The 17,077-nt window shown below is 36.4% G+C and overlaps 2 protein-coding genes across 14 annotated transcripts in view; one reads left to right on the top strand and one right to left on the bottom strand.

Annotated features, from left to right (window-relative positions):
- NOSTRIN (nitric oxide synthase trafficking) overlaps positions 1–11,360 on the top strand; it is a 68,750-nt gene extending 57,390 nt beyond the window's left edge. For 2 of the 7 annotated variants that reach the window (XM_067741637.1, XM_067741635.1), the window contains 3 exons: positions 429–540; positions 1,653–1,742; positions 4,631–4,845. In XM_067741637.1, the coding sequence (XP_067597738.1) occupies positions 429–540; positions 1,653–1,742; positions 4,631–4,767 (339 nt within the window). In that variant the 3' untranslated portion in view covers positions 4,768–4,845. Of the gene's footprint in view, positions 1–425; positions 541–1,652; positions 1,743–4,630; positions 4,846–11,233 lie in introns of those variants that run through there. The other 5 variants (XM_067741636.1, XM_067741633.1, XM_067741634.1 and 2 more) reach the window with 4 other exon arrangements.
- SPC25 (SPC25 component of NDC80 kinetochore complex) overlaps positions 8,720–17,077 on the bottom strand; it is a 28,429-nt gene continuing 20,071 nt past the window's right edge. For all 7 annotated transcript variants that reach the window (XM_067741638.1, XM_067741640.1, XM_067741641.1 and 4 more), the window contains exons 6-7: positions 14,197–14,295; positions 8,720–12,442 (exon numbers count right to left, since the gene is read on the bottom strand). In XM_067741638.1, the coding sequence (XP_067597739.1) occupies positions 12,318–12,442; positions 14,197–14,295 (224 nt within the window). In that variant the 3' untranslated portion in view covers positions 8,720–12,317. The remainder of the gene's footprint in view (positions 12,443–14,196; positions 14,296–17,077) is intronic.

The following is a 17,077-nucleotide window of genomic DNA, read 5'->3' as shown; positions in this document are numbered from 1 at the left end:
AAGAGGGAGCTGTAACCACCTTGTGATGAAGGGACAGTTTTCTTTCTAAGAGACTCAAGCTCTAAAAGGGTCTCAGTCATTTACACAGAGTCATGATCATTTCACTTGCTTTAAAACCAAGTTGAATTTGTAGAAGTAATGCTGGAAATGTTACTATTTGGCCTAGGGGTACAGGTCAGAATTGCAAATACAGGCTATAAAATATGGTAATTGTCTAATTCTGAAAATATTAAGGTCTCAGAAACAAGAATGTGCTAGAGTAGGGTTTAGGAATGTATTGAATTTTTTCTTTATACCCTCCTCCCAACAATTGAAAAACAAATTCCTGAGGAAAACAGCTGCAGAATAGTTACTTTTCGCAAATACTTTTGATGACAATGTTGTAAAAAATGACTTTTTTTTTTTTTTTTTAACCATTCAAACAGCAGCAGACACATAGTTCTGTAAAAATATCTCGGCCTTTTCTGACAAAGAGATTAGAGAATGTTGTGAGCAGGTCATCTTCTGGTGGGCAGAGAATTCCAAGTTCTTCATCTACAGGTAATCTCATGCCCAGAATAATGTGGGGCTGGGTCCTATCAGTAAAGCACGTTGCCAAAATTATATTTTATTTTCAGAGCCACATTGACATAAATCGGCTCAAAGAAATTTACGTTTCAATTAGGACTGATTAATTTGTTAAAATGTGTAGCTTTCTGTGCAAATGTCATCCAGAAGGTGGGAAGGACTCAAGAAGATTGGAGGGTTGGGAAAAGAATTCTCTAATATGAGAAGGTACCTCCAGTCACTGGCCTCCATGTTATTCAGACAGCCTGCAGTTTGCTGTCCACACACTCAGCCTGGAAACATTGGGAGGACTCTACAGTTTTGTCTCCACAGACTCCTCCAAATTGCCATGCAAATCCCAACCTCTTTTCAGGAAACACGGTGATCCCAAGGCCTACCCGCCCCCAGTGTTCAGCCACCTGACTTTGGTCATTTTCCATCCACACCCCCACTGCCTTTTACCTTTCAACACACACACACACACACACACACACACACACATATACATGCAAGCACCTGTCATCCGTCATTGTTCAACTATAGTAACCATAACATTGACTCTCTAGATTCTTGATTAGAACTTGGCAAAAAAGTTTCAATCAAACCCAGGCCATTGTAGTCCACATGGTATGTTAAAGACTCGTGGTTGCATCATTGAGAAACAGTTCCCTAAGTACCTGGGGATGATGGAGGAAGCACCTGCTCCAAGTGTCTCCTATCTATTCCTGATTGGCAAAACTGGTGCTGGTTTTCCAAAACATGAATACAGTTACCACACAGCTTAGCTAACTGATGTTGATTAAGTTCACGTGGGAAACAGTTTAAAATTGTCATCATTATTAATACTACAGTAACTTTTTGTCCAGACTTTCTATGTTAGAGCTTTTGATTATGTAATATACACAGTTCGTCCACATAGTATGTACATCAGAAATGGTTACTGAATCAGAGAATGAATGTTATATACAATTATAAACTTTCCTTTTGGGAAGATTTCAGTATATTTAAGCTCTGCACTACACGGCTGAAAAACTAGACCACTGCCCACCATGTTCATCTTGCCTACTGACCCAGCATTAGTCATTATAACTTGATCCAACTTTCAGCCTCCGGTGTGACCCAGCTCGGCAATGGGCTTTGCAAGGCCTTATATTCTTTCCAAGCCAGGCAAGATGACGAACTGAATTTGGAAAAAGGTAAGAATCATTCTCAAATAGTTGAATTGCCTTCCCATATTGAAATTTTTAACTTGAAAAAAACTCTTGTCTTAGCCTTAAAAGTTATTACCAGGTCATGCATTCATAGCCTGGCTGTTATCAGACTAAGTTCAAATCTATTATTTGACTGACTACTTATTCTTTGGTTTCTTCTTCCCTCTTAGATGTTTGCTGAAGAACAAAGATAAATAAATAAATAATTGCAGTTTGTCTTAAAAACAAGGATATGTATTACTCTTAACCAAATGAATATCTCTTATATATTAATTTTTTGTCAAAGTATAATTGATTTGCAAGGTTGTGTTATTTTCAGGTGTATGGCATGGTGGTTCAGTTACATATACATGTATATATTTATGTGTGTATACATGTATAGATATATATACACACATATATAAGTATACATCTGTATATATACACACACATACATGTTCTTTTTCAGATTCTTTCCCATTATAGGCTATTACAAGATATTGAATATAATTCCAGGTGCTATACAGTAGGTCCTTGTTGTTTATCTCTTTTATATATAGTAGTGTGTATATGTTAATCCCAAATTCCTAATTTATCCCACCCCCCTTCCCTTTCGGTAACCATAAAATTGTTTTCTATGGAAAAAAAAAAGTTATTACCAGGTCAAAGCAGTTCAGGTTTATAATCACTCTTCTTAGAAGATAAAGCACATCAAAAAGAAAGCTCACATGATAAAAATAGCTAACACATATTTGGTGTTTACTAGGTGCCAGACATTGCTGCAAACACATTGTCCAATTTAATATTCCTAAAAACGTTTGAGGTTGGTATTATTTATGCCCATTTTATGACTGAGGCGACTGAGGCACAGAAGGGTTAAGTACTTTGGCTAAAGTCACCAGCAGTAGTGGCACAGGATTTGGACTCAGAAACTCAGAGTCACGCTCTTAATCACAGTGCTCCACTGGGGTAGAACGTCAGTAATGGCAAGTTATCAGAGAGGCAGCCCCACCTTTTTCCTTTTCAGAAAGTTACTCATACAAGAATGTGAAGTGACTTCCTCTCATGGCTTAGTCTAAGTGCCAGTTCTAAACCCGGTCAAAGGACTCCCAGCTTAGTATTTCTCACACTTCTCTCTCAAAAAAGGGTTTTATGCCCAATTAAAGGAATCAGACCCCCTTCTTTGTGTCACAGATTTTTGTTTAACGTGGAAAGGTTATTATATGATGGATGGTGTAGACCCCAAGATTATTAAACAAGAAAAAGTCACCAGCCTCAACTTTCTCTGTCTGTCCAATTATCAACCACATTTGGATGGTAAGCTAAGGCAGGGATCTGGAAGTGAAATGGTTAGTGAGAAAGAATTGTGTCATAGGAGAAAATTTATAATCCATGACCAGGACATGGTGCCCAGAACCAACAGAAAGTTGAGATGGATTTTGCAGCCAAACAACAGGGATACCATGTATTTGCTATTGGTTCATAGGTGCTTCCTTTTCAGTTTGCCAGTCAGAGTTCTCCAGGCAGTTACTTTTCCTTGTAGCTCAGACATAAGTAAAGACAAGAAAAAAGGAAAGTAGACTCTCTCCTGCATGCATCTTAAATCAATGTTGCCTTTAATTTAAAAGTTTTCAGTGTTATAGAAGTCAGTTCATTACTCATCATGTCATCCTAAGGCTGCCTACACCAGTGAGTAAATGAAATGCAGTAGTCCCACTTTCCATATGAATTAACACACTTCCCAGATGCCACCTAGAACCCAGGGTCCTGAGTCTGAGTTACATAGTTAACACAAATTGATCATCTTGTCTTCAGTTCTGTTGGTTGCAAAGCCTACTTATACATTATATCCTGTGGGTTCTTTAAATGGAACGAGTTCGTTGGAGGCTTAGGGAAGCTGGTGATAAAATTTTAAGTTATTCGTTTGAATTCCGATAGTAGGCTGTGTCAATCTACTGACCTGAGAGAACTCATTAGATGGAGACCTTAGCCTGAGAGTGATCTCCTGCAAGAATAAATAGTGATGTGACTAAGGAGAGATAGAAGGGGGATCAATGGTCTCCTTTGCCTTAGAAAGAAAATTACTGGGGAGAAGAATGAAAGAAAGAAAGACTGAAAATGACCTCATGATGATGCTTAAAGATCAAGTAGCTCTTGGATCCTTAAGGAAGTGGATATTTCCACTTTGATGTACAGGAAGCAGCCAGAGAGAAAGGACTCTCTCTTACAAGACAGGGAATAATGTGTTTTTTTTCTTTTTAATAGAGAATTAGAGAAGAGCCATGGGTTTCCTAGGAATTCTGTTTATTTGAATCATTGCTTTAAAGGAATATTTTCCTCAAATTGATATTTTATTCAAATTATCTACATTGTTGAATAGGGAGTTATATTGTCATGCAAAGCTGTGAGTTGGAACTTTGGACTCTGAAGCTGGCTCATATAATGGAGAGAAGCTGCCTCGATCTAAAGAAAAGTCTGGAAGCTTGAGACATACTCTTAGTAGTCAACACACCAAACTATTTTGGCCACCAACATGAGGAACCCTTAAAGCACAGACACCAAGAAAGAGTTTGGGGATGACCCATCACCTCTATCCAAAGTGAGCCAGGCAGCACGAGGACATAGGATCCAAAGTGATTTTGTTTTTAATCCAACTATTTTATGGCACAACTTGCTGTCCATTACCTTACTCTTTTTAATATTCTCTGCATTCTGCCTGCTTTGTGCAGAGGTGGTCAATAAATTTTGCTTCATCTGAATCACATGCAGAAAAATGATGCTACCAAGTAACTCCTTGAAAGCAGGATCTCCTTAAAAACTGTCTTACTGATCAGACTCGGGCACATGCTTAAGTGCAGAAACCCACTTGTTTATATGTATGTGCATTTTTACAGGTGACATTGTGACTATACACAAGAAGAAAGATGAAGGATGGTGGTTTGGTTCTTTAAAGGGAAAAAAAGGCCATTTTCCTGCTGCTTATGTGGAGGAACTCCCTTCAAATGCCAGGGACACATCTTCACAAGCGTAAGCAAGATTCTGAAGGCATCGCCTTACACTCTGTAAATTATACAATGTGGTGCAAATAAAGACAAATGCTGTGATCTTCTGTCTTTCTAACTGGGTGATGGTGATGTGACCTGCATGTCACAGTGCTTTGCACTTAGTTCTTTGAAACAGAGTCAGAAGATTGAGAGTAAAGGGAGGTGGGAAAGAGGCCTGATGGCTCCTAGAGTTTTCTAATTCTAAGAGACCCTAGAGATAACCTAATACAGCCTCTGCTCACAGAGAGAGAGAAAACTGAGTCCAGGCAGTTCAGCCTGAAGTCAGTCTTCTGGTAGCACAACAGAGATTAGGACACAGATGTCTTTTTTCCTGGGGTCTTGGGTGGAAATAGCCACAGCAGGCCCACCAGAGGTCAAGCAGTGTCAGGGAGATGGGGAAGAACACAGATCAAGTCCAAGAAGAAGAGCTTAGCAGAGACAGGCAGGCAAGGCACCAGTGAGACAGACCCAGGTTAAGGACATTAGAATAAAGGACCAGAAGCCAAGGCAAAGAGGCGGTGTGGTCGGAAGAGAGGGTGGTAGACGAGGACCATGTACCAGGCAGAGGATTTCAGGGTAGAATGGAGTACCATCCTGAGCCAATGACCTTCTGAGGTACCCTCTACCCACAACCAGAACTGCTCTTAGAGTGAGGTCAAGTGTGAGCCAGAGACGGCTGGGGATCAGAGGATAAGAGCAAGGCAGATAGGAAAAGGTTAGGAAGGAGACAGTGCCAGAAATTTCATGCCTCCTTGCCCAGTTGGAAACTTCATACGCCAATTCAGAAACCAGAAATTCTGCACTTCCCTTCCAGGTCACGATGAAAGGAATACCCTAAGCAACTTCCTAGTGAAAGACACTTTAAGTGCTAATGAGTCTCTAGTTTGGATGGAAAGTTCTAGAAACTAGCATTTACTTGTCAAAATGGAAAATTTAGAGAGATTTATGCTGCTTCCTCAAATGCCCTATAACGGGAAAAGGTTGAGAATGAGAAGGTTCCCCTCTTCCCGAGGGGAACATTTTAGAATGAAGAGAACTGGTACAGCAGCATCTTTCAGAAAATGACCTAAGTCAGTCTGGAGACCACACTCTCCATTGAATGGAAGGTCAAGGTACTGATGATAATACATCTGGGCAGATTTACTTTTGTGCCAAATAGACAGTCTGGCATTAAAGGAGTAATTAAAACCCATTCTATTACTCTCCTGCCCTCTACCTCTGTTTATTTTTTTATCCTGTCAAATTTTATATTTTCACAAAGGAAATTTTCAAACCAAGGTACATATATTTTTTTATACTCTGCACCATTACACTCCTATAGCAGGATATAACTAACACATAGAGCTATTTATAGATACAGATATCAGACCCGAAGGAGCACAAGTAAAATTTGTTATGTGAGACATAACTTACTTACAGCCTAGAACAGATCAGAAGTTTTAACGTCATCCTTAATGGTGTATTAATGAAGACTTTCCACACGTAGAAAGTAGGCTGAATAATAGGCCATTAGACCATGAACTGAGATTTTGAATTTACATTTCCTCTTCATCTGACTTCTTTCCATTAAGCCTTGATGGATAAAAAATTGTATAGCAATTGACTGTAGCCTACACTCGATCATTTGTATAGAGAAAGTGATGATAATGGTGGTTGGGCCCTGAAACTCTTTGGAAGTAATTTTCAAAGAAGGGGGGGGGGCCTCTCTTTCTTCATAAAGCAGTTTTACTTTGTAAAGACATACATGGTTTTCCTGGTTTAAAATGTTGCTGCAAATCCTTTTTGCATCTGTGATGATATGTAATTTTTAAACTTCAAAGAAATACTATAGTCTTAAACCAAATAAAAATACAAGTATTGTTGGGGATAACAGACTTGGATATCTTTTTAGAAGGGGAAGAACTTTCTGGCAGGACAGGTACGGATGGTACGCCTTAGATTTAGGTAAAAATTAAGTGCATATTGGTAAGAATAATGATGTGCCCAAGTCTTCCACAGAGACTAAAATAATTTTTAATATGAATACTTTTAAACTTTTAATTGGGCTTTCTTAATTATACTCCACTAGGCAGTTTTCATATGTCAGGAAGTTTTTAGCAACATTAACAACCTGAAATATAGGCAGTAGAGGGAGGTCCGAGCCAGATTTTCACTAAAAATATCAAAAGCATTACTCTGTCTTCTTTCAGGTAGAGTAAAAGCTTACTATCCATTATCCTGTCAACCAGAAAGATTAATTTTTTTTGCATTTTCAATTACTCATAATAATATTCACAATGAATATTATGATCCATTTGGATCCATCAAAAAGTAATACAATATTTAGTTTGGGTTAAATTTTATTGTACAGTATCTTTAGGCTTTAACTGATTAGTAATTGGAGCATAATGTAACTTGTTCCAGCTTCCAAGAAAAAGTCTCCCCTCCCCCAAAGTCTTGATGGCCTTGGGGGTAATCAGCCTAATTTGGAGAATCAAAATAACAACACATCCCATTGCCTGTGGCAATGTTAGTAGGAAAAATGTCTAACTCAGGGAAGATGGGCCTGGGGGCAGGGGATCACGAGAAGGTGGGATTTTGAAGGGCGAACAGAAGTTACCATACAGAGCGGCTGGGGCACTATCACTCTGTCACTTCAATACTAAAAAGACAATGAGCCCTTTTCCTCAGAGAGCCCTTAGTCTCTCTTCTGAAAGGGAAACAGACCAGTAAACACAATACACTGTGATAAATGCTATAATAGGAGTATATCAAGAAGGTTATGAGAACATTTAGGAGGGGCATTAATTAGGATCAAGGAAGTCAGGGAAAGTCCAAACTGAGCAGGAGTCAGGCAAGTGGGAAGGGTGAGGTGGATGCTGTGGGCAGATAAGAAAGTACTGCACGTAACCCCTGGAAAATACACACGTAAAAAACTGATTACATATGAGGCCACAAAGTAAGACTCTAGAAACTGTGTGACCACAATGTAAGTTAGAAATCATTAAGAAAAGGTTAAGTGAAAAAACCCTGTGTGTTTGGAGAACACATATGTATATGTCCCTGCACACATACAAATGCACATGTGCACACACTTCTAAATAACACATGGACAAAGAATAAATCTTAATGGAAAATTTTAAATGTTAGAAATAAAAAATAAAGTTACTACGTATTAAAACCTGTAGTTTCAGGAAAGCAGCTTAAAAAAAGTACTATAAGGAAAAGGAGAAAGGCTAAAATTAATGAATTAAGCATCCTAATTATGAATTTATGAAAACATCAGAAACAACCTAAAGCAAATAAAAGAAATGAAAAAGATCAGAAATTAATGAAATATAAAACAAAATAAGGGGTTGAACAAAGCTATCCATTGGCTCTTTGAAAGGATTAATCAACTGAGCAAACCTCTAGCAAAATTAAGAAAGGCATAAATAAATATTACTTCTAAGAAAAAAGTAGACATACTACAGATGCAGTAGATATCAAAAACTAAAATTATATATTATCAACAACTTTATACCAATTAATTTGCAAAGAATGTCAGCAAAAGAAATAAACTTCTCAAAAACGTATGCCTTATCAAAACTCAGGAAGAAATAGAATAACTGAATAATTCAGTAACTATTAAAAAAATTTAACGAGCATTCTAAAAACATCTTCCTACAAAGAAAACACAGGCCCACATAGTTTTATATGTGAGTTCAAAAACAGGAAGTCTTATTCAAACTTTTTGAGGAAACAGAAAAAAAGGAACACATCTCAACTATTTTCAAGGGTCTAGGACCTAGGATAACTGTGACTCCAACATCCCATGAAGTTTATACAAAGGAAAATTAAAAGCCAATCTAATTCATGGCTATAGAGGTAAAAATTTAAAACAAAAGTTTCACAAACTGAATCCAACGTTATTAAAAACAAAACAAAACAAAAAGGATTGCACACCATGACTAAGTTGGATTTATTCTAGGAAGGCAAGTTTAATTCAACTGCTTTTTTAAGCCTATTAATATAAATCTCCTCATTAGCAGATACAAGGTGAAAATCTATAAAGATACAGAAAAACATGATAAAATCCAACAAACATTCATGATAATTACTTTTAGTTAACTGAAAATAGAAGAAAACTTTCTTGGCCTGGTCAACAAAAAAGAAAACAGCAAGTTTGGGAAACTACACATAGTGCAGTCTGGCCTGATAGAAAATTGATGCTCAGAAGATTAAATGACTTGCCTAACATCATGTATCAATTCTAATAGTAGAGCAAAGACGGGACCACATCTTAATCCTCAAATCTTTCTACATTACCAATGTTGGAGCCAGAAAGCAGAATTTTTCACAAAAAAAAGAGTATTCAAGATTTACCATTATACCGATCACATTTATTTGATCTCAAATATTGCCACTTTCTGAATTTTTGTAAAAATCTATCCAACTGAGTAAAATAACTTCATCCCTGAAGTTTTTCCCTTTGTTGGACCTTAGCTTCAGCAGCTACCTCCAGCTTGCTTGGTTGCTAAGGGAAAATGATAACATGTGTCTAAACTCCAAACATTCTTCACATATTTCACCATACATTGTTCACACTTCACACTACAGTATGTTTAACAATACCAAGAAAGGAGCTGATTTAAACAGCTCATATACTCTCCAGTTTACTTACTTAACTGACGGACTCTCTTTCTACTTAGATGAAACCCTTGTCTTTATTCAGAAAGAGTCTTATTCTCAATTAGCTTTGTCATTTAGTCAAGAATTGCCGGCAGAAATATCTTTACCTTCTAAGAATTTCTGGGCATCTCAGCAACATGCCTGTAGGTATTACTGAACAAGTCAGCTCCTTTTCAAAGATGTAATTTTAATTTCCCATTAAATAATCCCATATTGAGTCTAGAAATGTGTTCGACATTAACAAATACTTACTAAGCTTCTACTATGTGTTAGATACTATGCTAGAGTGATACTAGGCACTTCACTGTCATGATACACAAATTAAAATATAACTAATTGTCTCTGTACAAGAATCCTCTGAAGTGGAAGAGAAGCAACACATTCTAATCCTCATTACCTGGGAAATCAAAACTTTAAATCCACTAGCAGTACATTTTAGCAGATTTTGTGCTGATTCTGTTTTTTTAACTTAATTAGTGATTGAGTTTAATTTTAGAGGGCTTGTTGTTCCATTTTATTACAAAATGTGGAATAGGTTAGTCCACCCGATTTGGATTCCAGTTCAGTTTTACTACTTGTGTGCATTTGTTTCCCATTTAAGAAAATCTCTTACCTATGTATCTTGTGCTTTATTTCCGTACCAGTAAGACTGTAAATGCTTAAAAGTATTATTTCTTATTTACAACATAGCATCCTAAATAAAATGGATAGAGCAAATTTAATGGAATAGCTTGGTTTACCTTTCACATGTATTCAAAGCGCAATTTTCATAATGTATCAAACTTTAAAATTTAAGCTAATATACTAATAATGTTGACTCCAGAATATTCCTAGGTTGGCACAGAGCAAACCTCAAAAATTAGGGCATTTATATTTGATTGAACAGATAAAGACTTACGCATAAGTCAACAGTCCTCCATCCACCATTTCCATAAAGACCTGGGTTGATAAGTGCAGTCTGAATACCTAGAGATGGTTCTCAGTGAGTCACTTGGGTTCTGAAGGCCAGGTACTAAGGATCCAGACAAAACATATTCCCGTTTTTTTTTTTCTTAATCATTATACTTCTATAGAAACAAAAAAGCAAAATTATATTACAAAAATTCAAATTTGTAAAAAAAAAAACAAAAAAATTCAAATTTGTATAGAATCTTTGTTAAGAACTCTGTCTTCACATACTTTCTCTGCAATATAGCATAGAAAGGCATAAGGTAGAGTCTAGGTGAAGTTCATGGGTTAGGTGCCAGACTGCCACCTGGGTTTGAATCCCAACTCTTAACACTTCCCAGCTATCTGACTTGAAGTTACTTACACTCTCTGTGCCTTGGATTCCTTATCTGTAGAACTAGGTTATGGATAGTACCTACCTCACAGGTTGTTGAGGGAATATAAATGAGGTGACATCTGTAAAGGGCTTAGAACAGTGCTGGGCACATAAGAAGAGTTAAGAAAGTACTATTATTCTAAGGTGGCCAACCCTAACCAATTCCCAATTCCACTTTTAGAATGAATCAACTTTCCAGGTGAGAAAACAAACTGATATAAATGTCTATGGCTTAAGGCCCTTTGTTTGGTATGAGAGTGCACTTTATTCATACGTCTGACCTTGGATCCCAGCTGCAAAGCTGGTTCCTATGCTATCCTTTTGTGACTTTCCTGCTACGTCTCATTCAGATGTCTCGTCCCACCTCCACACCCCAGTTAGAAGAAGTGAAGAATGGTGGTCCTTGAGGAGAAATGGACCTAAGTGCGGAGCTACCCAGTTAGTCTCTCATCCCCCGTCTTCATTTCTCTAACTTGCAGGTGAAGAGGATCTTTCAGAATCAATGCCTCGTGCCTTCTCGCTGTATGGTTCAAAACACTGTATCAAGAATTTGTGGTATGAGACATGGTTTTCCTCTAGTTTCAATGAATGAAAACATTTTCTTAAGTTCTGTTTGTTCCTTGAGAATATATTTCAAGCAGTAAATATGTACTCACTATAGTAGTCATCTGCTATTTTTTTCTGTTAAACATGTAGTGTCTATTTCCATTTAGAGAACTACAATATCCCTACTCTTAGCTCAGTTTTCGAGGTTAATCTACCTCCAGACCTGGGTTTCCTAGGCATGAGAGGCCACTGAGGGAGAGTACTCTGAAACTCCCTCCAACTCTAACTAGACAACTGGTCTAAACATTTCCCCCAGACTGCAAGGAGAAGACAGCAGTAGCTGGAAGCACGAAGGCCACTGCTCCATGGCTTTTAGGTGTGCCCAAGATATCCTGAGAGGTGTAGTACGTGCCTTCCACTAAAGCCAGCAGACCTAAAGACAACCAAATTTATAAAGAAAGAATGGTGACAAAAATGAAATCTTAGAAGAAGTTGATCGAGTTCTAGTTCGTATTGAATAGACTCCAAAGATGGCAAATTTGTATCCAGACCACAACTAACCAGTATAAATATTATAAGATGAAAATTGGTTATAAATTTTCTATATTTGGATTTTCAAAATTAGATTCTTTTCTAAAAGACATTTTAGAATACTGCCAATCTTCTTCTGATGTAAAGATTTGTCCTTTATTTTAACTGTAGATCCCACTTGGTTTAAGATAAAAATATTCTTTCCTTTATGATATTAGGACAATATTTATTTTGTGAAGTACATTTTAAAAATTGCAAACCTTAGGTTGGGCCCACACCCCCTCATTTTTTATTATTACTGGTCCATGACCTCCAAAAGCTTGACTTTATAAATCTTTCCTAAGATTTTAATTTAAATAATTTACAGAAATAGCACACAGAAATGTTACAAAAATACAAACGGATTATAGACAAACAACAAATAATGAGACCTTTTTTAAAAAGAGAAACACAATAGGATAACAGTTTTTATATACTATTTATACATTAATTATAAACAATAGCAGTAAAAGCTTTCCGAACATTGGCAAGAAAAGCCGAGAAATTGTTGGACTTCCTTACATTTTCTTGAAATTCTGCTAGGCCCTCAAGATGAGGAGCACTATCTGACACTAGAAGGGGAAAAAAAAAAGGAAATTTGAATGAGTTTTTTAATAGAAGAGAAATATTTCTAACTTAGATGTTCTCATCTGATTCAAGTCATTTCAATTCCATTTTATTGAAATGCTTTCAGCATAGAATGATAGATACACTTACTTGATTTTAGTATCCTGTCTTTTAGACCTTTCCTTTGTTTAATCTCTAAATATTCAAATGTTAAGCACTATAATCTTGCTTTAAATTTAAACAGAAGGTAATCAAGGGATTGAAGAGCTTAGAGATACAGAACAGCATGCCATTTCCCATTTAACTGTTTAAAATATTTTAACAATTTTTTTTTGAACTGTTGTCAGTTTTCTCTGCAAAATTTGGCCTCAATTCTAATTTCTGGTCACTGGATTAAAAAAAGAACAACTTTCAATGGCAACCCTTAATAACTTACAGCTGTGGAAAGAAATATCTGAAGTTTTACAAGTGAAATGGGGGTCATTAGAAAATGTGGTTGCTATTCCCAAAGTGTTATTTACATGGCCTAGTAATGAAATGAGACTCAAAAGACAAAGAACAATATGACCCTCGAATGCAGTTGCACCAGCTGGTACACACTGGGAGCAAGTCTCCAGTAAAGGTGGTCAAAGGAAAGGAATGATCCAACTTTCTCTACCGTCAATCTTGTCCTTTGTCCAAGGAGAAGAAGTTCAACCATATCAGATTTCCAGCTCTTTGGTATAGACTGCTTAGGAAACAATGCCCATGACCAAAGCAGAGAAAGAATAGCAAAGAGTGCTTGGTTCAAAATTGATACTGTAGATTCTACTTTAATACATTATCAAATACTGTGACACTACCTAGCAATAGAGGCTATCCAAGTTGGTGAAAACTGAGACGCTAGGTAGGAGGTTTGGGGGTTTGCTTTTTAAAATTTAGCACCCATTATCAGATTAGAAGATATTTACCTATAGAGTAAAAAGTCAAACACTTGTACCTGAACTAAATTCCTAAAATATAAATTTCATTAGAATAGGAATTGAGTCACTAGAGCACATCAGGGAGCCAACTCAGCAGTTTACCTGAGCGTCTGTCTGCTATAAACACTTTAGGATGAGAACATAGGTATAAAGAGCTAAGACCCATTTTTCTGAATTCCAATAAGTTAAGGACTACTTTAAAGGGGGCCTTAGAATAATAAAAAGAGATAAATATATTTCCATTCTCTTCTTGTTCACACTACTGCCAAACATACATATTTCCCATGCATCAAAGCCCTTCTGGCCTGCTGGAGAATCAGTAACTAAGCTAAATTATCAACATTCGGGATTTTCAGGATAGGATAACTTGGGGGGAGCGGGGGTGTTAAATGATCACATTCTGACTTTACATTCAATTTTAAAACCACCTACTTAGATAACTTACAATATCCACATTTAGGCAGTCATAACCTTTATAGCTTTAGCTTTGTTTTAAATTCTCTAAGAGGATAATTCATACTTGCATATGAAATGCAGTGATCTTTGGTCTTTTAAGTCTTTTAGCCATAGTGGCACTGTGTCATCCTGAAGAAAAGTTACTTATTAAGGCTCCTGGATAATATCTATAAAAAAACTATACTCATTGCCTTTAGAAGACAATATCCCAAGAAGCAAGACTGGAAAAAAAGCAACAGCTTGTGGGAATATTACTTGCCTTCACATTACTTTATATTCTAAGTCAAATAACATTCTGGGATGCCAATCTTAAGTACCAGTTAAGAGACAGGAGTACATACCTTCATAGTCCCTCGCTTCATTTAGGCTCAGGGAAAACATAAAGGGGCTCTCAGGATGCTTAGGGTCAATATTAGTGAATATAAACTGCAACTTATCACCTGAAAAAAGGGATTAAATTATTTAGTATGAGAATTATTTTATTGTGCCAAAGCTCTCAATGGAGATGAGCTTTCTTACCTCCATCTCTGATCAATATCTACATTGCTAAGTACATATATTCACTTAACCAATGTCTCCAAACGTACAAGTTACAAATTAGCTTTGAAATGCACTGTAGTTTCAATATGACCGAAAGCACAAGCAACAACAACAAAAATAGATAAATTGGACTTCATCAAAATTAAAAACTTCGCCCTTAAAAGGACACTATCAAGAGAGTGAAAATACAACCCATGGAATGGGAGAAAATATCTGCAAATCATAAATCTGATATGGGTTTAACATACAAGATATATGAAAAAAACTCCTACAACTGAACAACAAAAAGAAAAACCCAATTCAAAAATGGACAAAGGGACTTGAATAGGTGTTTCTCCATAGAATATATACAAATGGCCAATAAGCACATGAAAAGATACTCCTTACCACTAATCACTGAGAAAATATAAACCAAAACTACAATGAGATACCATTTCACACCTACTAGGATGACTATAATAAAATAAATAAATAACAATGTGGGCAAAGATGTGGAGAAATTGGAGCCCTTGTACATTGCTGGTGGGAATGTAAAATGGTGCAGGTGCTGTAGAAAATACTTTGGCAGTTCCTCAAAAAATTTAAACAAAGAATTACATGACCCAGCAATTCCATTCTGCGGTATATACTCAAAAGAACTGAAAATAGAGACTCAAACAGATAACTGCATGCAATGTTCACAGCAGCATTACTCACAGCAGCCAAAAGATGAGAGTAATCTGGTGTCCACCAACAGATGAACACATAAGCAAAACATAGCGTATATATACACGATATTATTCACCCATAAAAAGGAATGATGTTTTGATACTTGCTACAACATAGATGAACCTTGAAAACATTATGCTTAGTGAAATAAGCCAGACACAGAAGGACAAATATTATATGATTCCACTTATATGAAATACCTAGAATAGGCAAATTTGTAGAGACAGAAAGTAAATTAGACGTTATTAGGGGCTGAGGGGAGAGAGGAATGGGAATTATTTAATGGGTACAGAGTTTCTGTTTGTGATGATGAAAAATTCTGGAAATGATTGTAATGATTGCACAACACTGTGAATGTAATTAATGCCACTGAATTTTACAATAAAATAGAGTTAAAGTGGCAAATTCTGTTATATATATTTAACCGCAATAAGTTTTTATTGTCATTTAATAATTTGACAATAAATTTAACTTGACTTTTTCTACACAGTTATCTGGACTTAAAGCCTAGTTTTCAAAAGACCTCCAAATGCTTACTAAGGAGTAAATACTCAGTAGAAATTCAAAATGGCAGCCACAAAGTAGAAATTCACATGCATTTCAGTTTTACTCTACAGCATAAAAAATGCTTTTAATTATAAAAAGAAATCTTCAGAAACACTGAAAAAAATTTGTCTTGCATTTAAATTCAAAATGAAGTAATTATGTCAGTATACCAGATTTTTTAAACTGTTAACAGTAATGGGAGGTATGCATGCCAAAAAAAAGATTTCGTAAGATATTCGGTTAGGCAAAATGAAGAGTTTAATTTGTGTTGTCTCTTCTTTAAAACATTATTTCCTGACTTTGAGGACTATGAGAAACTTCTACTTTAAATATAAAAATAATTTTAAAGCTTTAAAACTGGTTTTGAAACAAAACACAAAAAAGCACCTCAGGATAACAGTGAATATAAACTTAGAGACCAATGGATCAAAAGTTCAGAGCTGGACCTTATGTTCTGCTCTAAGCAAAGGTTAATATTTTGTATTAAAAACTCATTCTGACAGATAGGAAGAAAAACAAAAACCAAGGCAAATAGATAATATGAATAAAGGGCCCAATCAATCTCAGAAAGAAGTGTAATTAGTAAACAATGGGAAAAAATGGTCACATTTTCATTAATAATTAAAGAAATGCATTTAAAAAAATAGTTTCTATTATATCTAGTCAACTGCTAAAAAACAAAATAAAACCAAAAAACTTTAAAAAAACTACAATTCTGGCACAAATACAATGCAATGGGTACTCTTTACATTGTAGACAGATTGCACAGAAAAGTTAACATAGCAGGCCTGAGACTGCTATCCCCAGAAAAGGCCTGCTTGCAAGGCTGGTCCTTGCCTGGTGTGTCAGAGATCCCCAAGGCCACCACAGGTTTGAAGATTCACTAGGAGGACTCACAGGACCCATCATATGGTTATACTCAGTGCTATGATTACAGTGAAACGATACAGCAAAATCAGCAACAGGAAAAGATACCTGGGGTGAAGTCCACGGAAAACCAGGCACAAGCTTCCAGAGTCTCTAATGAGCTTCCCCGGTAGACAACACTTCACACGTACTGTCACAATTCGATGCTGAAGGGATTAAGTACGTCTTGTGTGACTCCACTGGGTTAGGACTCTTAAAAACTTGTGTCTGAAAAGCTCGTTTTCTCTAGATTTTGCCCCATGTGCCTTTTTTCTTTGGGCTGATTTTGTTTTGTATCCTTTCACCGCAAGAAATCTGAGCCCTGCTGAGTCCTGTACACTTTCCAGTGAATCGCCAAAACTGAATGTAATCTTGGGAACTCCCAACACAATAAATATTTCTGTAAATTGTCACATATTTACATAATGGCCACAAAAATATTCATATGCTTTAACTCAGTAATTCATTTCTGGAAATTCCATGGAAATTGTGTCAAAAAAATGGAGAAGTCTACCTATGTTC

Source organism: Pseudorca crassidens, chromosome 6 (genome assembly GCF_039906515.1).
Source record: "Pseudorca crassidens isolate mPseCra1 chromosome 6, mPseCra1.hap1, whole genome shotgun sequence".
Lineage (NCBI taxonomy): Eukaryota > Metazoa > Chordata > Mammalia > Artiodactyla > Delphinidae > Pseudorca > Pseudorca crassidens.
This window is presented reverse-complemented; position numbering and strand designations above follow the sequence as displayed.